The sequence below is a fragment of the Cucurbita moschata genome, unplaced genomic scaffold, assembly GCF_002738365.1.
Source record: "Cucurbita moschata cultivar Rifu unplaced genomic scaffold, Cmos_1.0 Cmo_Scf00011, whole genome shotgun sequence".
Lineage (NCBI taxonomy): Eukaryota > Viridiplantae > Streptophyta > Magnoliopsida > Cucurbitales > Cucurbitaceae > Cucurbita > Cucurbita moschata.
The window spans coordinates 817,312-843,001 of NW_019268527.1; the positions used below are offsets into that span (position 1 = coordinate 817,312).

At 36.8% G+C, this 25,690-nt stretch overlaps 2 protein-coding genes and 5 non-coding genes across 8 annotated transcripts; all 7 read right to left on the reverse strand.

Moving 5' to 3' along the window:
• Positions 1-3,061, reverse strand: LOC111449752 ((+)-neomenthol dehydrogenase-like). The gene is made up of 4 exons (XM_023089787.1): positions 2,934-3,061; positions 2,584-2,842; positions 1,245-1,427; positions 1-450 (listed from the first exon to the last, which is right to left on the reverse strand). The coding sequence occupies exons 1-4, from the start codon at positions 2,987-2,989 to the stop codon at positions 55-57; spliced, it is 894 nt and encodes a 297-aa protein (XP_022945555.1). The 5' UTR covers positions 2,990-3,061; the 3' UTR covers positions 1-54.
• A 5,706-nt stretch (positions 3,062-8,767) lies between these two features.
• On the reverse strand, positions 8,768-19,916 carry LOC111449977 (cysteine synthase-like). Of its 2 annotated transcripts, none has more exons than XM_023090092.1 (10): positions 19,562-19,916; positions 18,841-18,950; positions 18,396-18,453; positions 17,432-17,695; positions 16,333-16,470; positions 16,046-16,097; positions 15,860-15,939; positions 10,537-10,596; positions 10,292-10,372; positions 8,768-9,212 (listed from the first exon to the last, which is right to left on the reverse strand). In XM_023090092.1, the coding sequence occupies exons 1-10, from the start codon at positions 19,814-19,816 to the stop codon at positions 9,120-9,122; spliced, it is 1,191 nt and encodes a 396-aa protein (XP_022945860.1). In that variant the 5' UTR covers positions 19,817-19,916; the 3' UTR covers positions 8,768-9,119. The 2 variants fall into 2 exon arrangements, with proteins under 2 accessions (XP_022945860.1, XP_022945859.1); XM_023090091.1 differs by having other exon boundaries at positions 8,768-9,265.
• Positions 19,917-20,489: 573 nt separating this feature from the next.
• Positions 20,490-20,561, reverse strand: TRNAW-CCA. Its single transcript has one exon. It is a non-coding gene; the product is annotated as a tRNA-Trp (tRNA).
• Positions 20,562-22,565: 2,004 nt separating this feature from the next.
• TRNAW-CCA lies at positions 22,566-22,637 on the reverse strand. Its single transcript has one exon. It is a non-coding gene; the product is annotated as a tRNA-Trp (tRNA).
• A 1,243-nt stretch (positions 22,638-23,880) lies between these two features.
• TRNAW-CCA lies at positions 23,881-23,952 on the reverse strand. Its single transcript has one exon. It is a non-coding gene; the product is annotated as a tRNA-Trp (tRNA).
• Positions 23,953-24,951: 999 nt separating this feature from the next.
• On the reverse strand, positions 24,952-25,023 carry TRNAW-CCA. The gene has a single exon. It is a non-coding gene; the product is annotated as a tRNA-Trp (tRNA).
• A 148-nt stretch (positions 25,024-25,171) lies between these two features.
• TRNAW-CCA lies at positions 25,172-25,243 on the reverse strand. Its single transcript has one exon. It is a non-coding gene; the product is annotated as a tRNA-Trp (tRNA).
• Positions 25,244-25,690: the final 447 nt, after the last annotated feature.

A 25,690-nucleotide genomic window follows, 5' to 3' on the forward strand; every position in this document is an offset into this window, starting at 1 on the left:
ACAAAATATTAGACCAAAATCCAAAGGAGGAATAAATAAAACGACCAATTTGAGCTATAATTTGGAGTTTCTAGGGGTATCATAATTAGGCCCCCAAGAGAAGAACTGCCCAGTTGGTAACCGATGAGGCGGCAGCAACGCCAGCCTCGCTCCGACAACGGCGGCGGCATCGGCAGTATGTGTCCCTTTCCCACCCGTCATTGAGGTCTGTGTAAAGCCTGGGCAAAAGCTGTTCACACTCACACTCCTACTCCGCTTGGCCAAGACTCTCGTGTAAGCGTTCAGCGCCAGCTTGGACACCGCATAGTCCGTCCACAGCGCCGGCCACCCTTTCTTCTTCCACGTCCCTCTCTTCACGTCCTGCAGAAAAGCATCCACCACGCCCTCGATGTCCTCCTCCGCCAGATCTTCGCTCTGCAGAATCTCCTTCACTTTCTCATTCTTCACTTTCTGAAAATTTTCATTTATTAATTATAAATCACAATGATTTCATTGTACACTCCTCCCAACAATCCTCCTCTCGAACAAAGTATACTATAGAACCTCTTCTAAATCCTATGGAGCCCTCGAACAGCCTCCTTTTAATTGAAGTTCGACTCTTTCTCTAGAGTCCTCGAACAAAGTTCACCATTTGTTGAACACTTTAGTCACTTTTGACTACATGTTCAAGATTCACAACTTCTTTGTTCAATATTTAAAAATTCTATTGACATGACTAAGTTAAGCATGTTAAAAATCACGACCCTAATATCATGTTAAAAATCACGACTCTTCACAATGATATGATATTGTCCATTGTGAGCATAAACTCTCATGACTTTGCTGGCTTTGTTTTGGGCTTCCCAAAAAGCAGTCAACATGGAACTCCCTCCCAACAATCCTCCTCCGAAGCTAATGGAACCCTCGAATAGCCTCCCCTTAATCGAGCCTCAACTCCTTCTCTGGAGTCTTCAAACAAAGTACACCCTTTGTTCGACACTTGAGGATTCTATTGACATGACTAAGTTAAGGGCATGACTCTAATACCATGTTAAGAATCCAACTCTCCACAATAATATGATATTGTTCAATTGAGCATAACCTCTCGTGGCTTTACTTTGAGCTTCCCGAGAAGACCTCATAGCAATAGAGATGTACTCGTTACTTATAAACTCATGATTATTTCCTAAATTAGTCAATGTAGACTCCCTCCCAACAATCCACAACAAAACAGACACCAGAAAGTTTCTTTTCATAAGGCTTACATCGATGGTTCCGAGCCTCGAGGTGATATTGAGGATTCGGCTTCGAGAAGAAGAAGAGCGGAAAAGAGGTAGCAGAGCCTGAGTGAGCAATTTGGCGCCGTAAAAGTTAGTTTTTATTACTGTTTCTGCGTTTTCCACGGAGTTGTGGTCAATGTCGTTGAAGGATACGGCAGCGTTGTTAACCTGGCAGGGTAAAAATCATTATCAATTATTAAGACTTTTCCAAGTTGGAATGGTCAAACTGGTTGACTTATTAATTACCTTTGTCGTTACCAATGGTGACAGTGGCAGTTCAAGTGGAAATAAATAAAGAAAGAGACTCTACGACACAATGGGAACATGGGAGGAATGGTGGACTGTCTTTTTCGACCTTTTTCTTATATTTAATTCGTTACACATTAATTAATAATTTAGGGAATGATCATGGATTTATAAATAAAGAATAGATCGAAGCTTTTTGAGAAATCCTAAACCAAAGCTACGAGAGCTTATGCTCAAAACGGACAGTGTCATATCATTTTAGAGAATCGATTCCTAATATGGTATCAGAGTCATGCCCTTAACTTAGTCATGTCAATAGAATCCTCAAGTGTCGAACAAATGGTTTAGTTTGTTCAAGGACTCCAGAGACGGAGTCGAGCCTCGATTAAGGGGAGACTGTTCGAGGGTTCTATTGACCTCAGGGGGAGGATTGTTAGGAGGGAGTTTCATGTTGACTGCTTAGCAAAGCCAGCAAAAACATGAGAGCTTATGCTCAAAATGAACAATATCAAATCATTGTGGAGAGTCGTGATTTTTAACATGATATCAGAGTCATGTCAATAAAATCCTTAAATGTCGAACAAAGAAGTTGTGAGCCTCGAAAGTGGAGTCAAAAGTGACTCAAGTGTTGAACAAATGGTGTATATTATTCGAGGATTCTAGAGAAGGAGTCAAGCCTCGATTAAAAGGAGACTATTCGAGGGCTCCATAGGCCTCAAGGGAGGCTCTATAGTGTACTGTTCCATGAAAGGATGGTTGAGAGAGAGTCCCACATTAGCTAATTTAGAGAATGATCATGAGTTTATAACTAAACAATGCATCTATATTGGTATGAGGCTTTTTGAATAAGCCGAAAGCAAAATCATAAGAATTTATGCTTATAAAAGAGTATATCATACCATTATGGACCGTCATGATTCTTAACATTGTCCTAAAATATTTGAATATCTTAATCATTTTCCTAAAATAAATATAGCTCGTATCATTATTGTATTCAAACCTATTGGCGAGTGATTTTATAACAGATATTTTAATAGATTCAATTGATATGATACTGTACTCATAATTAGTGACTTACAAGAATATCGAGGGCGGGAAAATTGGCGACGACCCAGGCGGCGAAGGCGTTAATGGAGGCAGGATCGGAGACATCGAGGCGGCGGAACAGAACGTTGAGGCCTTCGTTTCGCAGCGATTCAACGGCCTTGAGTCCTCTTCCTTCATTTCTAGTGGTTAATATGACGGTGAGTTCCATTTGCGCTAATCTTCTAACTAGGGCAAATCCGATGCCCTTATTGGCGCCGGTGACGACCGCCACTGTGTTATTCGACCACCATCTGCACAAAAACACGACGGCGGAGGAAATAGATGAACAGAGATGAATAGAGATGAACAGAGATCGGCGACGGAGGTTAATCAATGAATTACCTGTCGGAGAAGGGAGAAGAGGAAGCGGAAGAGAGGTCGAATTCCTTGGAATCCATGGCGGAAAGAGGCGAGGGAATCTGGAATAATCGGGCATTGAAATTGGGAAGTGAAGAGGGGAATATATAAATAGAGATGGGAAATGGAAAGAAGCAGAGTGGGAAACTGGACAAGATTTAGATATAAAATTAGGAACGTGAGACTGTGAGAAAGCGGGACCCACCTTCCCATTACTCCAGCAAATTGAATAGAGTTTATAATTTAATCGGTTACACTATTTTTTTTCAATTATTTTAAAAAATTATATTTATAATAATATATATTACATTAATAACTAAAATATTATAAAATCGTAATAATGCATTACTAATATTGGTTATAACCATTCAATATTCTTTTTTTTTAAAGAGTACGGTAGAGTTGGGTTGGTTTAGACCCTATTTTTTATGTTTGTCTGGTTGGTTGGGTTGATTCGAACAAAAAAATGTCTACCTGATTGAACTGAATTTTCAGCCTTACAAAAATTCAACCCAATCTAAATCATTTGGTAACTTGGGTTAGTTGGGTTATCGGAACACGAATTTTTTTATTCTATATATATCACTTTTTTTTTTTTAATTTTATATATGTTTGAACACTATGAGAAACCGAGTGAGGGGGAATAGAGTTTTAAAATTATTATTTAAATATTATTAACATATTAAGTAGGTAAAAAAATTAATTATATTCCAAATAATAAATTATTGCAACAAACTCCAATAATTTCAAAATTAAATATGGAAGAGTAATATAATATAAGAGTCAAATTTGACCTACTCCACCGTAGTTGAAAATTTAAATAAAACTTTATTTACTTAGCAGCATAGCAACTATTATACTACTCTTTTATGAGTTGAAGAGCAAACTCAATCCTTTTTACGACTCAGTATCAAATCATTATAAATGTTAGAATTTTGTAAAGATCACACTAGAACTCTTATGAACCGTAGATTTATAAATTTGAGCACAACTAAATAAAATTAAAAATTAAAAATTAATTTAAAATAATAATAATAATAATAACAACGTATATAATAATAATAATAATAATAATAATGTATATTATAATAATAACAATAAATATTTATTATAATAATAATAATAATGTATTATTAACGGAAACACACTTTCAAAATTTCGTTTTTTTAATTATAGTAATATAATAAGAATAAATATATATGTAACAAAAACAGAGTTTTGAATTCTTTTAAATATTTTTAAAAATAATATAATATATATATGACGAAGGGAAACCTTTTCTCAAAATTTCAGTTTTTAATATAATAATAATAATAATAATAATAAATATAATAAATATAAATATAAATATAATTATTTTTTGGAGCGGCAATCTCCACTTGCAGGTTGTCCTTTTTTATATATATATATATATATTTATTTATTTATTTATAATGTTATATATAAGTATTTTTATTTTCTTTTATTTCAAAAGAAATAAAAAAAATTATCTTGTCATCCAATCTATACTCCAAATATCAATTAATTAATTAATTTAAAATTATTGACCAACCACTAACCATACATAATAATTTTTTTTTATAAAAATGTAAAATAAATATTTAAATTTAAAATTTTGTATTTCTAACATATACTTAATATTTATTAAAACTTTTAAACTACTGTTTTTTCAATTATTTATCCGTGAATTTTGAAAATATTAAACAAATAAAAAATATTTAGTTAACAGAAAATTAAAAATATATAACTTAAAAGTCTTAAGATCCAACGCATAATTTAATTCAATCGAAAATTTATATTTTGGATTAAATAATTTATTTATTAGAAAATTTTGCAAAGGGAAGCTTTGGGATTTTCTTAATTTATTTTTCTTTTTTTTTTTACAGTTTTTTCCGTTATTTTTGTTTGTTTTTTTTTTCATTTTTAAAAAGTATGATTATTTGGAATTTCTTTTTAATGTACTTGTCAAAATATTTTTAAAGCTGCACACGTTTTAAAGATGATAAACGTTCTTGGAAAAAGAATTGTCTATTAAAAAATATATAATTTTTTTTTTTGAAGTTTGGTTATCTATTAAAAAGTATATTTTAAAGTGGGAAGACAAAACAAATAAATTTAAATTTTAAAAATGGAAAGAAGTTTAAATTAAATTTTCTTAATTAAAAATATATTTTCGAGTAATTTAATCTCTAAAATAGATTCGTATGTGACACCCAAATAATGAGGGGTACATGAACGAACTGAAAACTATATCTGAATGAGAGCCATTTTGAGAATAGTGTAATAAAGAAAAGCTTAAAATAATTGAAAGTTATTACCTATACGGAATGCAATTTCGTTTTTGATGGCTCAATCATAAGAACTCCACGATTAAATGTATGATTTTCACAACAAAAAACTAATAAATTACGTGATCATTTGCGTGTATCGAAAGAGCAATTACAAGAAGTAATGTAAAGAATATTGAAGTGTCAAATCAAGAAAAGAATGGAGTGACGATAAATATCACTTGACACTGGAAAGTGATTTGAAGACTTTTTGTGTTTGATAGTTGAACTAACATTTGAGACTATTTATGTCATTTCTTATTTTCTTTGATTTGTATTTAATAGCTTTTAGTAGTTTATAGTTGGTAGTTGAATTACCGTTGGTTTGAATTACCTCTATGGCACGTAATATTCAAGTTTGAAATCATGGTTGAAGACAAAAAAATCTTGTGTTTGAAACCCTTTGGTGTTATGTTTCTTTCAAACCTTACTCTATGTTTGATGTTAAAATCGATTCATTGGATTAGTCATGATCAAACTAATTATGGAGTGAGTCGTCTTGTGATCTAAGAGTGACCATCATAGATTCGAAGTTCGATCTAGGAACTATTCATCTTCTAACCACATTTTGGTTGGAATTAATTCGTTAAGTTAGCTTCCTGCGTGAAAGTTTGCAAGGATACTAGAAGGACTTCTAGCTTTGCAAAATCCAACATTTTTTATGCTTATCATTTGGTATCAAAGCATTTGGTCGACGTTCTTTGGCCAACTCTAAAAGTGAAATATCTTTTATTTGGTTAAGTTAGCTCTATTTCTGAAATTTTACAAAGATTTTAGAAAGAGCTCTAGCTTTCCTCGATGGCCTTGTGTTTGGTCGGGTTAAGATATTTTTAAATCCAACCCGACCATAATTTTTTTTAATTGTTCGTAAAATTTATTCAAAATTTTATTTTTTTTATGTTGAGCAGTAAAACATCTATTTATTTATTTTCATACATTTAACTAAAATTTACCATCCAATTTCAATATATAATTAAAAAATTATCTTCCAAATAATTTTGAATTATTTTAAAGAAGGTCAGAGAATAAATAATAAAAATAAATAAAAATAAATCAAATAATTGTATGTTATTTCATATAAATAAATTAATTTTTTTCGAAGGACGTTATGATCCACTTATAATGGTTTGGATTATGATCTTGATAACTATTTTAATTAAAATGTTATATAAGGTGAAGATACTGTAATATCATTGATATATCAATAATATATTAACACTCGTCCAAAATTCATTTCGAATATAATATCGGTGTTTCATTTAATATATATATATAATTATTAAGTTGTTGGAGATTTAAATTGTAAATTAAAAAAGAAAATGGGATTAATAATAGGGTGGGAAGGCAACTCTATATGTTGACTTTACAAACTTATATGGTTTTGGATATTGAAAGTTTGGAAGATACTTCCACAAAATCTTTTATTTCAAATACATATTTCCACCACCATTAAATTCAGCGACGTATGGATCCCATTTCACAAAATAATAACACTTATATTAATAATTTAACGCGTAATTTAGTCTTCTTTTTCTATTTGTTGGATGAAAGTTCAGATCGGTTTGTAACGAAGGAATATTATTTTCATTAGTTTGAGGTCTTCTGGGGAGCGTAAACCTGTGAGAGGTTATCCTCAAAGTGGACAATATCATACCATTGTAGATAGTCGTGTTTATCTAATACAAGATTGGGGATGAGAACTACATTTCTTTATTAAAATTTAATTTTTTAGAAATTATTTATTTTTCTTATAAAATATTATTGAATTTATTATAATATTTTATATTTTTAAATAAAAATTATATTAGAAAATGAAAATTTGATAATTTTATGCCTGGGAGTAAAATTCTCCAATATCTGATAACGTAAATGGAGAATTTGTGAAGATATAGATTAAAATAAAGACAGAGACGAGAACATCTCTACTAATAGTTTTATCTGCTCGTTATTTATTTAAAATTCTCTATGATTTGAAATTTAATATCAACATCCAAATAAATATTAATTATGTACATCAACGTAAATAGTTTGTCATTATCAAGTATTTTAAATCTTAATGAAATTTCTACATCTTGTAGCCGTAGATTTTCAAATAAATTATTCAAACTAATTTTATTTTATTTTTACGAATAATTGTAAAATTCAATAACATATTTTATATATAGTTCGACATGTTACGTTTCATTTCACACGTTATATCTCATGAATTCCTTCTTCAAAGTCACGTTTACACGAACGAATCAAATAAAAATGTAATATTTGTCTAAAAAATACGTTTAGAAGGTGTGTTTCATCATCTTTCATGGTTAAACCTGAACTCAAAGCTTTCTTTTTCTTGCATTGGCTTTGCATGCTCAAAAGTTGGAAGGTTCGAGGCCACACAGTAATAGTGGCTTTTTGTCATGCCTAAAAAGCCTGCCCTTTCCATTATTAAAGAAGAAGAAAAAGAAGTTGGTTTAGTTAAGTAGCTTCCATGTGCTTTACATTCAATCAAAAGCCTAAAAAGGCTAGTATTAGGCAAGTGTTGCCTATGCTATTTCAATCATCTCCTTTTGCTATTATACAATTCTTATATGATTATGCTACAGTGCCCACCCCACTAATCGTCTCGTTGTTGATTCTTAGAATGTTAAAAGAATGTTTTGTTCACGTTTGGAATGTGTAAAGCTTGTAGAGTTACAAAGTCTTTGTTTGATTTGAAGTTTTCGACTATAGACTTACTAAGTTTTCTTGGGCTAGGAGATTTGAATATCTGATTTCCTAGGTTCGAGAGGGTCATTGCTTTAATTTCTTGAAGAGCACGAAACCACCTATTCATCAATAGTAAAAAATGCTAGGAAGAACGATTTACTCCCACCAAGAAAAATAGCAATAAGTGATGAGTGGATTGCTTCGGGTAGTCATTGCGAACTCATTCCATTTTTGGAGGATTCATTCTCTGGTGGAGGTCAACGAAATTTCTCTCAATATCGATACTATGACTAGTAATACAACAGGTGGATTACACATTCTACTGAGGTGCAAATGGTGATGATCACCCTGAGGTATGCGCGGGAGCCTTTGATAGGTACTCCAAGACCTACCAACGCTCATGAAAACTTGAATCAGTCTTCCATTCATCCAACTAGAGGTGTGGATAACAAAGTCATCTTCACACCCCTTCTCCCTTTTGTCCTAGGAAGGTCGGGTGAACCAAACCTACCAACATTCTCTTATTATAAGAGAAGTTTGGCTTTGAACCATCCCAAAGTCATCGACCAATGAGACCACTCCTTGGTGGGTTTCTTAGTGGAATGTGTCCGAACATCAGTTTATATGCCTAAGAGAATCTTTTTCTAAAAGCATAAAGCTCCCAAAGAAAAACATAGGCAAAACTCTTTGGGTTGGTCAATAGACAGTGCCATGCAATTATGCATCTATCACCTACCACTCCCAGCACACCCAACTGAGATTATTTATATGAAAAAGACGGTTACTGAGCTGCCTGGAAAGGGAAATAGGAACACCATCATTGTCTAATTTATTTATCTGCAAGTTGGAACTATGGTAAAGCCATAAAATATTCAGGCTTTCACCTTTCATACTAAAACCTCAGACGATTCCATGGGGAACCAATGACAAAGAAATGGTCAATGGCGTAAAACAAAGGGAAAAAGAAAAAAAAAAAAAAAAAAAAAAGAAGGGAAACTAGAAGGTGTTTGCATCCGTTTATGCATACCGAGTTCCGATCGAAGCATATAGAACCATAGTGCTAATGGAGGTGTACCAAGGTGCTGCATTATAAAAAAATATTGACAACTAACTAAAGCCTTCTTGTCACTAGATTCCACAAAAGAAAGGTACTTCATGGCTCAGGTTGCATGTTTTCACACTCTTCTCGGATTGATTGGAAAAGGACCGAGGATAGATATCGTTCACCAAAGCTAGGGAATACAACCTGAAAACCTCGCATTGGGAGTAAGTCGATGGCAGAGAATTAAGCAACTGAAACTGGGGAAAAAAAGTAGCAATGAGATGATGCATAGAACTGAGTTTGCTGTAAATCAAATTACAAGGTATATTTTTGTAAAAAGGAGAGTGACGTGCCATTCATTTGGGAGAATAATGGAGGCGTCGAGAAACTAAATTGTGAAAAACGATCATTTTCAAACCATAGGCGTTGGATTTGAAACGGTTTTAACTAGAGGGCAGTATCTTATATTTATCCCCAAATGAGGCTTTCTGTTCCTATGTCGACAGAGCTAATATTAGCAAGACAATTGCTGAGCGGTTTCTCACATTGGTTGAGGAGGAGAACGAAACATTTTTCATAAAGGTGTGAAAACCTCTCCCTCGCAGACGCGTTTTAAAAACCTTGAGGGGAAGCCCGAAAGAGAAAACCCAAAGAGGACAATATCTGCTAGCTGTGAGTTTGGGCCGTTACAAATGGTATTAGAGCCAGACACCGGGCGATGTGCCAGCAAGGAGGCTAAGCCCCAAACAGGAGGTTGACACGAGGCAATGTGCCAGCAAGGACGTTGGGCCCCGAAGGAGGGTGGATTGGGGAAGGGAATGAGTGCCAACGAGGACGCAGGGCACCGAAGGGAGGTAGGTTGTGAGATCCCACATCGGTTGGGGAGGTGAACGAAACATTCTTTATAAAGGTGTGGAAACCTCTCCCTAGAAGAAACGTTTTAAAAACCTTGAACGAAAGCCTGAACGGGAAAGTCCAAAGAGGACAATACATGGGCTTGGACCGTTGCACTTCTGCAAACTTTTCCAAACCCTTTTTGGCTCCTACAAGATGCCAAGAGAAGTTCACGAGGCATACTAAATAAAAAAGGAATTTTCCTACATCTTCCTTAATTTGACTGCAAAAGAGAAGAAAATGCGTGATATTTTCTCTCTTATCCAACCAATTTCAAAATTAAGCATCCGGCTTATTTTTCATCCATATAAAATATTTCGTAACCGAGCATGGGGGGGGGGGAAGCTATTCAAGTTTATTTTAAGAAAATGAATAAATAAGGTGCGTACCGCAATAAGCTTTCCAGCATTTTCAGATCTTTTTCCTACTTTCAATGCAGCAGCTGCTGCTGCTCCAGACGAAATGCCCACCTGATATCAAGTCAATATGAGGTAATGTCAGGAAATATATGTACACTTCAGAATATAGCACTTCTCTTTTGTTTTGATATATTGCTTAAGATTGAAATTTTATTTGATAGAAATGGAATTTCAGTGGTCAAAAAGAATAGCCAAATTAAAAGTAAGGTATTAACCAGTAAGCCTTCCTGCAGCGCCAATTGTTTCGCCGTCTCAATAGCTTCTTCACTGGATATCTGCATCAATCACTAATAGTCAGAATTATAAGTGGAAACCTAAATAAGACTTAAGAGTACGTGATATGTTTTACCCTGCCAACAGTATAAGGCATATATCTCAGCCAACTAGTTTCCACTAAATAGTGTTGCCTTGAAGAACAATTTCAGTGGAAAAGTATGCAAGTGTGTACATGCATGTCTGTTTGTGGGGGTTCGGTGGTGTCACAATCACATTCTTTTGAAACCCACACAGTAACAATGCGGCACCTATTCTCGCCCACGAATAAGACAGCCAATTACTTGGGTCGCCAGTGGCACAAACGACCAATGGTTTAGTCTATGCTCCGTTCTTGAAAAATGGCTTTAGAAAACAAGGTCAGAGAAGGTTTTGAAAGCAAATATTATAAGTTAACAAGCAATAAGGACAACAATTACATTGATAACTATAATACAGGTAGGAAAATTTGACAACTAGTTGTATTCCCTACCCAGGTTATATGATATCAATGCCGTTATTGTCCCTTATTGCTTACATGCTTATAACATTTGTTTTCTCAAATTGCTTTCAAAACGTTTTCCAACACTTTCTCTGACCCCGTTTTCTAAAACTATTTCCAAGAACGAAGCATATGTTAAATTATACATTATTTCTACTACTAGCCATCCAAATTTTAATTGGTTGATGATAAGAATCACGGTGTTCCAAATGTTACAACTGGACCTATTACACGATCCAAGGTCAAGAAGATTCAACAAACATTCATTCTTCATCTACAAAATTGGATCGGCTCGGTTCAACCATCATTTCTAGAATTAGAAGCTGATACAATTGACGAAGGACAATTGAATATTTGCACGGTTGAAGTTGGAAAACTTTAAAATGTCAACAACAGAGTCTGAACCTACACAGGTGAAGCCCAATAGATTTCAAGTTTCCTTAGCCACTCAAACATATCAACGTTTGTTGGAAGACTTTATTATTTTTTTCGTATTCATTTTGTAATAGTCAAATGGTCAAATTGACTTCGTCTTTTGTGGAGATTAAAGGAGATCAGGATTGAATCCCGGCCACAAACGTCTTTTGTCGGGAGACTATAAATACCCACAATATGTTATGTAAAAATCAGATTGGTGGATAAATGAAATTGAGATCTTGAATTGAGACGTTTTTCTTAGAAACCCGAGCATCAATTTTGCAATTTCTAAGTTTCAAGCAATTCTTGTGGTAGAATTGCTTCCGAGCTATTCAATCAAGCCTTGATCAAGTTCTAACTCAATTTAGATCAAGGTTCCAAATCTTGTTTCTAGATCTTCAATCGTAAGAGGTAATCTAATTCTAGCCTGGGTGTTAATTACCTTGATTCAAGGATTCTTGCTTCAACAAAAGCTTAGATCGTTGGGCTGAGAATTAGGGTTGCCTTATCAATTTGGTATCAGATTTAGATCTTCACATAAACATGCAAATGATCTAAAATAAATGATAAATGTCATTTATAATCACAATCGTAAGAACAAATATGATAAGATTTTTTTTTTTTTTTTTTTCAAGATCTAAATGTAATCTTTAGGAAAAATGAGAACAAAGTGAAAAGTTGATGAATAATGACGGAAATGACCGCAAGAAAATAAATGGATAGATTTAAAGAAAAGATAAACAATAGCAAAAATGAAAGATAAAATCAATTATAGAGTCAGTCACAAAGATGTAACCTGGCTCTGATACCAAATTGATAAGGCAACCCTAATCCTCAGCCCAACGATCCAAGCTTTTGTTGAATCAACCAAGAGATAAGGCTAGAATTAGATTACTTCTTACGATGGAAGATCTAGAAGCAAGATTTGGAACCTTGTTCTAAATTGAGTCACTCCACAATCGAACTTGATCAAGACTTGATTGAATGGCTCGGATACAATTCTACCACAAGAATGGCTTGAAACTTAGAAATGGAAAAATTGATGCTCGGGTTTCTAAGGAAAACGTCTCAATTCGAGATCTCAATTTCATTCATCCACCAATCTGATTTTTACCTAACATATTGTGAGTATTTATAGTCTCACAACAAAAGACGTTTGTGGCTGGGATTCAATCCTGATTCCCTTTAATCTCCACAAAAGACGAAATCAATTTGACCATTACAAAATGAAAACGAAAAAAATAATAAAGTCTTCCAACAAACGTTGATATGTTTGAGTGGCTAAGAAGACAAACTTGAAATCTCGTGTAGGTTCAAACCCTGTTGTTGACATTTTAAAGTTTTCCAACTTCAACCGTGCAAATATTCAATTATCTTTCATCAATCGTATCAGCTTCTAATTCTAGAAATAATGGTTGAATCGAGCTGATCCAATTTTGTAGATTAATAATGAATGTTTGTTGAATCTTCTTGGCCTTGGATCATGTAATAGGTCCAATTGGAACATTTGGAACACCATAATTCTTATCAGTTGACTTACTCGAAGGTGAGAATAAGTACCACACAATCACTTCATAAGTCTGAAATAGTACGATTGTGACAATTAGTGAAAGAACCAAAGGGTTAATTGAAACTTCTAAAGTGTGTCAAGAGTGCCGATTTAGGCAGGGTAGTTCTGTTATCAGTATCAGAGACAATATTGTGGGTTGAGGCCAGACTCCTTCAAACTCAATAGTGTCGTCTGTTGACACGTCATTTAAGGGATTTTTATCCCTCAAAATGCAAAAACAAAACTCATTTGCCAAGAGCTTGGAGATCTGTATGTGGGCAAGAGAATCAAAGGTGTACCAAGTAGGTTGCTTTCCAAAGAGTCATTACCACCATAGGGATAATGGCAATAATTGCAAGCAGAGAAGTCGAGAGTTACTGTGACATGCATAGGTCAAGTGCCAAGTGGGTATTGATGAAGTTCTAAAAGTAGACCATCATGGCTAAAAGAGAGCATAAAGAGAGGGAAGTAACTCAACAGAATTGGTTATTTGCCCTATGAAAGTGCTCTAAGAGAAGTGAGCACGTGTATCCATTAAGTCATTTCCACGTGCATAAGTGGGTGACTTAACAAGAAGTTTTCGAGACCAGGGTTTGCTCATGAAGGAGCACTCGACTAGAGGACAAGAAAAGAGAAGCGGCAGCAAGACAAGAATGAAGCATCATTGCAGCGTTTATCACAAGAGGTGGCCAAGTTGAGAGCTGGCAGTAGGAAAGTGCCAACAATTGAGAGGGTTTTGTCAGAGAGCTTTCAGACTTCGCTACCGCATGAGTTGGTGCCATAAAGAGGTAATTTCGTGGTAGGTTTGTGAGCCTCACTCAAGGGGTGGACCAATATGTGTCATTCAAAGAATATGTGTATTGGCCAAGGTAACTGTCAAAGTTTTGTCGGGGCAAGTGTCCACAAGCTGACCAAAATGCGATAGAAAGTAAGTTGTCCAAGAGGCATCAGAAGTTTAAGTAATGACCAAGAGATGTCAGAACCTTTATCGAGCCTACACACCGAGCCTCGTTGGTCAAGTCCTAAGAACTGGACGGAAGTAGGTTCGTTGGTGGAATAGCTCGCAGATAGTGTGTGGTTGTTTACCTTGCCTATATTGTGAGTCTCAGGCCAAGTCTTAAAAATTGGGCGCAAGTAGGTCCGAAGGTGGGATAACTCCTAGGTATTATGTAGTTGTCTTATTCATTCAAAGCACGATTAATTTCAGTGAGCCAGTGAGGAGTCAACCTAAAGTTTGGATCGTCGTTGGACGATGCTGAGATGAAGTGGGGACAGTGTCACCCTCCACTATGTGAATTGTGCCTTCAAGAAAGTCATCAATGATGATGACAAGTTTAAGTAGGGGAGAATGTCACAAGCATACTATGAATAAAGTAGATTGTGACTATCACTAATCCAAACGGATAAAAGGTGACACACGAGTAGCGCTCATCAGGCCACATGAAGTGTCATGATGCAATTGAGTACGATTGTGCATGATCTAAACCACCAAGAAGAGTGGGAAAAATTGTCAAGCTAAGGTGTAAGCCGGAAAAAACATGACAATGTAGTTAGGTGTTATGGATAAGCTTTAGGTTGGCTAAGGTGTAAGCCAGACAGACGTTCCATGTTGGTGTATAACTCCTCACAAGGTATCAGATCAAATATGTCTTAGATACTATAAGAGAAGGCATGGTGTTGGCTTACCACCTCTATTGGGTCTCAGGGCCTACGTGAGCTACCACATGGCACATGTGTGTCACTGTGGGCGAGTGTTGGAAGACAAGTGTCTTGGGCATCTGCCTTTGATTGTGTCAGGTTGGCATGGGTGTGTCGACTTGCATTCTGTTCTTTGAGTTGGGGGTTGAAATATACAGTTGAACTCTGGCACAGTATGCAAAAATGATTTGGTTTGGATATAAGTGGGCTTGTGTCTTGATAATGCCCAGATGGATGGATATTCGAGAGGTCCTGAACATAAGGTTGACACATAGGTCGATTCTCAGTAAGTGTGCCCAAGCTACTGTGAAGACCAATGATATCTCGAGACTCAGAATGGCATCATGAAGCACGTGGGGCTTCAGAGTTCTCAATTAGCATGATATTTAATTGTCATGTCCCGATAAGCATTATATCAGCTTGATAATCCCTAGTTTACATAGTTATGTCCTGGTTGTAATGGCTCAATCAATCTTGGCAAGTGCTTAAATCACTTGGTAAGCTTTGGTTGAGCGTTTTAAGACTATATCGAGCCAATGAAGGGTCTATACACATCTTGTTGAAGTTTCGAACCAATGTAGAAGAGTGTGAGCCATGTTGTTGTGAACCTAGATGATGAAAAGAGATGCAAAGTTGCATTTGAAGGACCTTAGCCTAGAGTAGAGGCAAGTCAGCTAGAGTCACAAGGGAAGTACACATACAAGTGACGTGTATGGCAAAATGAAGCTTAGTTTCGCATAAGTTAACTTCAGTTGAGGAAGAAAAAAAAACCTCACCTAATATCCCACAAAGCCACTAAGAAAGAAAAACATATAATGGAGCTCGCAACTATGGCGGGGCTGTATGCTCTCTCGAGACCCCTACTCTAATCAAAAGACTAAGATGGAGTTTTCCTTAAGGTTGGTCATGATCGAGTGTAAGTCATGACACTGCATGGTTTGAAAAGTATGACCGTGACAATAGGGAACATCAATTCTCCACTTAGATTAACCTTATGCAAGGTCGTGCATGGTTGACAATGTAAAACTAAATATTGCTTCATGGAACATTTCAATTCTCAAATAAAGATTTGCATGAAGAGAAAAATGCTTGATCGAGGAAAAATGAACAGGAGACGGACCTCTATGATTTCATCAACTACACCTTCGTCCAAATTCTTTGGTACAAAACCAGCTCCAATTCCCTGAATTTTATGAGGACCTGCGTTTCCATATTAAAGTAATGGACACTTCTGTTTAGTGTTATAAAAAATAAAAAATAAAAAATTCATAACTAATAATCAGTAAAATTTAAATGGTTGACTTACCAGGCTTTCCTCCAGAAAGTATGTTACTTTCTGTAGGTTCAATACCAATAACCTGTTGAATGAACCAAAGAAGAGCTGTTAAACTTCAATAACTAGGAACAAGTAAAAGAACATTAAAACGAGAAGATGAGCCTTTGAGAGAAGAACATAAAAAGGTTATATAGGCTAATTTTCCTTCAAGAACCTTTGGGAAGATCTGTCTTACGGCTTACTGTTCAACAAAAAAATTTAATGAAATAAATGTAATGCTACTTAGAAGTAGCTAAATGTCTAAAAAACAATGTTACCTTAATTTTTGGATTTTTCTGTTTCAAGAACCGGCCAACACCAGAAATTGTTCCACCCGTTCCAATTCCCGCAACAAAAATATCCACCTTGCCACTTGTGTCTTCCCATATCTCGGGTCCAGTTGTCTCAAAGTGTACCTGCAAACTCAAGTTCATGTTTCACTAAAAGCTGTCTTTTGCACAAGCAGCAAACCATATCATTCGTGACAACCAAATCCTAGCCTTATGTTTGTTGAAAAGCTATTGCACTGTTCTCTATTTTACTCATATTTTCTCTGGTAATGTAATGTCTGGCCTTCAAACCACATCATTCATGTCTCTAATTATATTACTGCATCAAAATGTAGAGTGTTTCAAAGGTTGAAACAGTTAACGATAACTTGGATGGATCATTTATTAGCTGTGTAATTCTAATGCAAAATAATTGTTCTTTCTGGAAATATTTCATTTGCCATTTCAATTGGACTGCATAAATTTCCGTGTGCAAATATGATTTGGCAACTCAGAAGATCAATTTCAAAATCTGATTAGCATATGTAGAAATAAAAGAAGAATAGAAAGTGCAAAAATTATGTTTTGTAATGCTATGCATTCATGCGTTCAAAAAAACTATTATAATAATTTTTACTCATAAAATTTATATTTTTCCTCCAATATGTATTTTTGTGTCCATTTTTAACAACTAAATAAATAAATATTCAAACGCTTCAGCTCTAGTGTTCAACAATTATTTGAACAATTACACCTTTCACATTTATTATGCTAAAAAAATAATTTACATGTATGTGATTGAGTTAAAAAGTGTTCAACATGTACCTATTATGCTAGCTAAGTGTACAATAATTGCTGGGGAATCAAACTGTCCAATGTGTGTGCATAGGCAAGTTAACCAAACTTGAGTGTCCATGCTTCATAGTAAGCATAGAAGAATTAAATTATGGCCCCATAACTAGTTTACTACTAATATCTTTGTTTGGTCCACAGTGAGTCAACGGAGTGCAAACCAAATAATTAGACAACTTGATAAAATTTCACTTTGTCTTCAGTTTAAATAATCAGGTAGAACAACGTCTTTCACGTGAGACTTTTGACTTCATACCTTAGGGTTAGCGGAATTGTCAAATTGTTGAAGCATGTAAGAATTAGGTGTCTTTTTTAAAATTTCTTCAGCTTTCTGAACTGCTCCCTTCATGCCTTTAGCTGCATCAGTTAATACTAGTTCGGCTCCAAATGCTTTTAAAAGAACTCTCCTCTCCATACTCATTGATGATGGCATTGTCAATATTAGTTTGTATCCCTTTGAAGCAGCAATAAACGCAAGACCAATTCCTGTGTTTCCACTGGTAGGCTCAACCAAAATACTCTGAAAATACCCAAGAGAATTATGTTATTAAATATTCTGACCAGACCAGAATATTTCTGTACTTACATCAACCAGAAATTGGTAATATTTAGGTAAATGTTTCAATTTCTGAAACATGTTAGCGCAAGATTACTATCACGGAAGGTAACAACTAGGAGATCCCATCATAAAATTTGGTATGCTCCTAAGTTCAATCCATGCTTTCTTGATAATACAAGTACATAAATGCTTCAAATCCGATAAAAAAAAATAAAATAAAAAAAAAAAAGGAAAAGGAGAAAGAAGAAGTTCAACATAACCATCACGGGAGGTAGGCAATTATATAAAGAAGATACCATCACTCATCGGCATCTTTGATATGTTACTGTACAAGTTCTCTATTACAAGTATCTCAAATGAGCAAGGCAGTTGCTATTTATCAAATAACCATGAGAAGATAAATATTCTTAAGTTTACATGACACCGCGAGAGGACATTCAAACAATTCAATCCCTATGCGAAGACAAGATGCTGGAGGATATTGTAGATATAGTTTCAGTTACTATTGTGGTGTAAAATGCGGTCTGAAAACAGGTCAAAAACTACAAATGCATGTGAAGAAACGGCAACAAAATATATAATTTATTCAACAATTCATTTTTAAACAAATACGAAATGTAGTGAAACGTAATTTTCTAGAAGCATGTCTCTAATATGTTACCTTTCCTGGTGAAATAAGTCCTTTCTGCTCAGCATCAGATATCATACTATAACCTATCCTGAAGACAATTTGAGTACAAATGGTCAGAAGATGCACCAATTCTCTGATAAGTATAGATAGTACAACTCGCATGATCATAAAAGAACACTTTATGAGATAATCCATTCACATAGACATAAATACGCTAAACTTCTTAATTAATTTTATAATTTTTGTTCGGTTCGGATCAACCCAAGGTTTTTATCCTATGAACCAGAAACTGAACCGAGTCAATTCAGGTTCAGGAAAAATAATTCTCCTCAATAGGTTTTTATTCTTTATAATTCGGGTTAGGTTGGTCCGGGTTGTCGGGTTGTCAGGTTGGATGTACACCTATAGTAGTTGAACAAATACAGTTTGCCATACAATAGTTGAACACTTGACCTCCTCCTGCTTTTTTTCTCACCTGTCCTTAACACTACAACATGGTTCCATTATTTCAAGCTTAGCAGCAATGTTTGCTACAGATCCCTTCACGATATTGTTCAGGTAGACCATGGGTGTGTTACCTATCAGCTGCATCACAATGAAAGAAATAATTCATACAAAGAGATGTGGGGGTGAATTTCAATGTATTCAAATAATACGAGATAACCAATTGACCAGATTCCTTTTAGTTACTATCTTAAATCCTGAACCACAGCTGTTCCTAAACATTCCAAACACGATTTACTAGGTTGCTGAAGTCCGATTGTTTCATGTTCCCAGAAAACCAGGGTGTAAAAAAACACTGACCAAGTTGGTTTATCATTTAGTATATTTGCAACGTTCACTGTTCCGCTTAACAACAATCCACGACGTTCGTACAGCCATTTTATATAATTTAACGAGTTCATTTGATTTGAATTAGAAAAAAAAAATGGTAAAATTATCGAAATGGTACCAAAATCAGCGTAGATGGTGGATGTTATCGTACCAATCTGAAACGATATCCACAATCATTATACCGTATTAATACGTATAAAAAGTTTTGGATTGCTAAAATTTAATCCGTAGAGTTTTCAGTATGATGTCAGCCAAGCTAACTCCATAAGCATGAAATTTAATTTAGCCAAGCAATCAAGAAACTAGCATGTCAATGGCAAGGAAAAAGAGAGAGAGGGAGGTCCATTGACCATCATCTTCACCTTAGTTACATCTTTGGCGATGTTGAGGCCGTCAATCTCAGTTTCCGGCTTAGCAGATACCGCCTTGCAAACAACAGCGACAGAAGAGGAAGAGACTGTCCCAAACAAATTACTCTTCTTCGATTTCAGAGACGGAATGCGTCCTAGAGTCTGGCATCTAGAATTCGGCGAAGAATTCACAAAGAAGACCTCCGATTTTGCGCCGGAGTTGCAGAGAGGAGAAATCAAGGAATTGATCATAGAAGTGGAAGCCATTGGCCGGAAAGATCTCTCCTCCTTCAATATCCAAGTCTCTATCCACCAAGCAGAAATGTTCGCCTCAAGTTCACACTGACAGAGTTTCCGTTATTTCCTCGAGACTTTATGCCGTGCGTGTGGCACGTTCCCATATTGGCCATGCCTCCCATTTCTATTTTTGTGATTTTTTTAATTTACATTTCTAGAGATTGGGAGAAAAATATATATATTTCTTTAAAACAGTTTTTTATTTTGCAATCTAATTTTATTTTTTAAAAATGAAAAACATTTGGTTTAGGTAACAAAGAGAGCTTCTTTCCACTTTTCGAAAGATTCATATCTAACGTTTCTGATCTTGAGTCAGACACACTACCATTACACCATGGTATGTTATACTAGGTTATAAGAATTTAAACTTCAAATAGCGACAGAAGATTCATAATTATCAAAGGAAGTCGTGCTTTTAGAAAAAGGTAGAAAGAACAACCATAAAAGTAAAAGAAGATGCGTGTTATCATTGCACCACGGATCCCTAATCAATATGTCACTCTAATATATAAGAATAACGAAAAAACTCTTACTAAAAGTAAAAGAAGACCTTTAAACCTTCACTAAAAGTGAAAGAAGACCCTTAAACCCTAGAGGAGTCAGACGTGTTATCATTGCACCACGGATCCTAAGCCATGCTAAAAAAAGTTGACGTGAATCGAACATGCAACCTTCTGATTTGGAGTCAGACGCGCTACCATTACGCCACAAATCCCTAACCAGTATGTCACTCTAGTTTATAAGAATTAACTCGATATCATTGCACCACGGATCCCTAAGCCATGCTAGAAAATGAGTGAAAAGAAGAACTTAAGCACGCAACCTTTCCAGTGCTATGCGGCCCAAGCCCAATATACAATTGCCAAGGTTAAAGATGTCATGCAAGAAAAAGAGTGAAATATAAGAACAACTTGAACACGCAACCTTCTGATCTAAAGTCAAACGCGCTACCATTGCACCACGAATCCCTAAGCTTCTGATCTAAAGTCAAACGCGCTACCATTGCACCACGAATCCCTAAGCTTCTGATCTAAAGTCAAACGCGCTACCATTGCACCACGAATCCCTAAGCTTCTGATCTAAAGTCAAACGCGCTACCATTGCACCACGAATCCCTAAGCTTCTGATCTAAAGTCAAACGCGCTACCATTGCGCCACGAATCCCTAATCAAAATGTCACTCTAGTTTATAAGAATTAACTCGTTATCATTTCACCATGGATCCCTAAGCCATGCTAGAAAAAAGAGTGAAAAAAAGAATTTGAACCCGAATCAAACATGTAACCATGGATCCCTAAGCCATGCTAGATAGAAAAAGAGCGAAAGAAGAACTTGAACCCAACGTGAATTGAACACGCAACCTTTTAATTTGGAGTCAGACGCACTACCATTACACCACGAATCCCTTATTAACATGTCGCTCTAGTTCCAGTGCTACGTGGCCTATAAATTATACCCAAGCCCAGTATACAACGCAACTTTCTAATCTAGAGTGCGCTACCATTGTGCCACGGATCCCTTATCAGTGATCCCTTATCAGTATGTCACTCTAGTTCCAGTGCTACGTAAATTATGCCCATGCCCAATATACAATTGTCGAGGTTAAAGATGTCATGTTAGAAAAAGACCATGCAACCTTATGACCTGGAGCTACCGTTGCGCCACGAATCCCTAAGCCATGATCGAAAAAGAGTGAAAAAAGAACTTGAACCCAACATGAATCGAACACGCAACCTTCTAATTTAGAGTCAGACGCACTACCATTGCACCACAAATCCCTTATAAATATGTCACTTTAGTTCAATGCTATGCGCTACTATTGTGCCACACATCGTAGAAGAGTGAAGGAAGAACTCGAACCCGGAATCAAACACGCAACCTTTTGATCAGGAGTCAAACGTGCTACCATTGCGCCACGAATCCCTTATCAATATGTCACTCTAGTTCCAATGCTACGTGGCCTGTAAATTATACCCAAGCCCAATATATACAATTGTCCAGGTTAAAGATGTCATGTTAGAAAAAGACTGTGCAACCTTCTAATCTGGATTGAGAAGCGCTACGCACGGATCCCTAATCAGTATGTCACTCTAGTTTATAAGAATTAACTCGCTATATGATAGAAAAAGAGTGAGAGAAGAACTTGAACCCAAACGTGAATCGAACACGCAACCTTCTAATCTAGAGTCAGATGCGCTACCATTGCACCACGAATCCCTTATCAATGTGTCACTCTAGTTCCAATACTACGCAGCCTGTAAATTATACCCAAGCCCAATATAAAACGCAACTATCTGATCTAGAGTGCACTACCCATTGTGCCACGGATATCTAAGCCATGATCGTAAAAGAGTGAAAGAAAAACTTGAACCCGACGTGAATCGAACACGCAACGCGCTTCCATTGTGCCACGGATCCCTTATCAATGTCACTCTAGTTCCAATGCTACGCGGCCTGTAAATTATACCTAAGCCCAATATAAAACGTAACTATCTAATCTAGAGTGCGCTACCCATTGTGCCACGTATATCTAAGTCATGATCGAAAAGAGTGAAAGAAAAACTTGAACCCAACATGATTCGAACACAACCTTCTAATCTAAAGTCAAATGCGCTACCATTGTGCCACAGATCCCATATTGATATGTCACTCTAGTTCCAATGCTACGTGGCCTATCACGCAACCTTCTGCCATGATCGTAAAAGAGTGAATGAAGAACTTGAACCCGACGTGAATCGAACACGCAACCTTCTGATCTGGAGTCAGACGCGCTACCATTACGCCACGGATCCCTTATCAATATGATACTCTAGTTTCAATGCTACGCGGCCTGTAAATTATACCCAAGCCCAATATACAATGCAACTTTCTGATCTAGAGTGCGCTACCATTGTGCCACGGATATCTAAGCCATGATCGTAAAAGAGTGAAAGAAGAACTTGAACCCAACGTGAATTGAATCGACGCAATCTTCTGATCTGGAGTCAGACGCGCTACCATTGCGCCACGGATCCCTTATCCATATGTCACTCTAGTTCCAATGCTGCGCGGCCTATAAATTATGCCCAAGCCCAATATACAATTGTCGAGGTTAAAGATGTCATGTTAGAAAAAGACCGTGCAACCTTCTAATCTGGAGTCAGATGCGCTACGATCAAAGGAAGAACTTGAACCCGACATGAATCGAACACGCAACCTTCTGATCTAGAATCAGACGCGCTACCTTTGCGCCACGAATCCCTTATCGATATGTCACTCTAGTTCCAATGCTACGCGACCTATAAATTATAGAAAAGTGAAGGAAGAACTTGAACCCGACATGAATCGAACACGCAACCTTTTAATCTGGAGTCAGACGCACTACCATTGCGCCACGGATCCCTTATCCATATGTCACTCTAGTTCCAATGGTACGCGGCCTGTAAATTATACCCAAGCCCAATATACAACGCAACTTTCTGATCTAGAGTGCGCTACCATTGCGCCAAGGATCCCTTATCAGTATGTCACTCTAGTTCCAGTGCTACGCGGCCTGTAAATTATGCCCATGCCCAATATACAATTGTCGAGGTTAAAGATGTCGTGTTAGAAAAAGACCGTGCAACCTTCTAATCTCGATTCAGATGCGCTACCGTTGCGCCATGGATCCCTAATCAATCTGTCACTCTAGCTATGTCGAGGTTAAAGATGTCATTGTTAGAAAAAGACCGTGCAACCTTCTGATCTGGAGTCAGACGCGCTAGTTTATAAGAATTAACTCGCTATCATTACACTACAGATGCCTGAGCCATGATAGAAAAAGAGTGAGAAAAGATCTTGAACCCGACATGAATCGAAAATACAACCTTCTGATCTGGAGTCAGTCGCGCCACGGATCCCTCCTCCTTATCGACATGTCACTCTAGTTCCAATGCTACGCAGCCTGTAAATTATACCCATGCCCAATATACAACTTTATGATCTAAAGTGCACTTCCATTGTGCCATTGTGCCACACATCCATAAGCCATGATCGTAGAAGAATGAAGGAAGAACTTGAATCCGACGTGAATCGAACACGCAACCTTCTGACCTGGAGTCAAACGCACTACCATTGCGCCACGGATCCCTTATCAATATGCCACTCTAGTTTCAATGCTACAGGACCCGTAAATTATACCCAAGCCCAATATACAACGCAACTTTCTAATCTAGAGTGCGCTACCATTACGCCACGGATCCCTTATCAGTATGTCACTCTAGTTCGAGTGCTAGCGGCCTATAAATTATGCTCATGCCCAATATACAATTGTCGAGGGGATCCCTTATCAGTATGTCATTCTAGTTCGAGCGGTGAATCCAACACGCAACCTTCTGATCTAGAGTCACGCTACCATTGCGCCATGGATATCTAAGCCATGATCGTAAAAGAGTGAAAGAAGAACTTGAACCCGACGTGAATCGAACACGCAACCTTCTCATCTAAAGTCAGACGCGCTACCATTGTGCCACGAATCCCTTATCAATATGTCACTCTAGTTCCAATGCTACGCGGCCAGTAAATTATACTCAAGCCCAATAAACAACGCAACTTTCTGATCTAGAGTGCGCTACCATTGCGCCACGGATCTCTTATGAGTATGTCACTCTAGTTCCAGTGCTACACAGCCTGTAAATTATGCCCATGCCCAATATATAATTGTCGAGGTTAAAGATGTCATGTTAGAAAAAGACCGTGCAACCTTCTAATCTGGATTCAGATGCGCTATCGTTGCTGCGCCACGGATCCTTAATCAATCCGTCACTCTAGCTATGTCAAGGTTAAAGATGTCATTGTTAAAAAAAGACCCTGCAACCTTTTGATTTGGAGTCGCTACCGTTGCATCACAGAATCAGTCACTCTAGTTTATAAGAATTAACTCACTATGAACCCAACATAAATCGAACACGCAACCTTTTGATCTGGAGTCAAGCGCACTACCATTGCGCCACGAATCGAATCCCTAAGCCATGATCGTAAAAGAGTGAAAGAAGAACCTTGAACTCGACGAATCGAACACGCAACCTTCTGATCTAGAGTCAGATGCACTACCATAAGACATGATCGTAGAAGAATGAAGGAAGAACTTGAACCCGACACGAATCGAACACGCAACCTTCTGATCTGGAGTCAGATGCGCTACCATTGCGCCACGAATCCCTTATTGATATGTCACTCTAGTTACAATGCTACGCGGCCTGTAAATTATACCCATATCCAATATACAACGCAACTTTCTGATCTAGAGTGCGCTACCATTGTGCCACGGATCCCTAAGCCATGATCGTAAAAGAGTGAAAGAAGAACTTAAACCCGACGAAAATCGAACACGCAACCTTCTGATCTGGAGTCAAACGCGCTACCATTGCGCCACGAATCCCTTATTGATATGTCACTCTAGTTCCAATGCTACGTGGCCTATAGATTATACCCAAGGCCAATATACAACGTAACTTTCTGATCTAGAGTGCGCTAATATTGTGCCACGGATCCCTAAGCCATGATCGTAAAAGAGTGAAAGAAGAACTTGAACCCGACGTGAATCGAACATGCATCCTTCTGATCTGGAGTCCGACGCGCTACGATTGCACCACGACAACGCAACTTTCTGATCTAGAGTGCGCTAATATTGTGCCACGGGTCCCTAAGCCATGATCGTAAAAGAGTGAAAGAAGAACTTGAACCCGACGTGAATCGAACATGCATCCTTCTGATCAGGAGTCAGACGCGCTACGATTGCACCACGAATCCCTTATCAATATGTTACTATAGTTCCAATGCTACGCGGCCTGTAAATTATACCCAAGCCCAATATACAACGCAACTT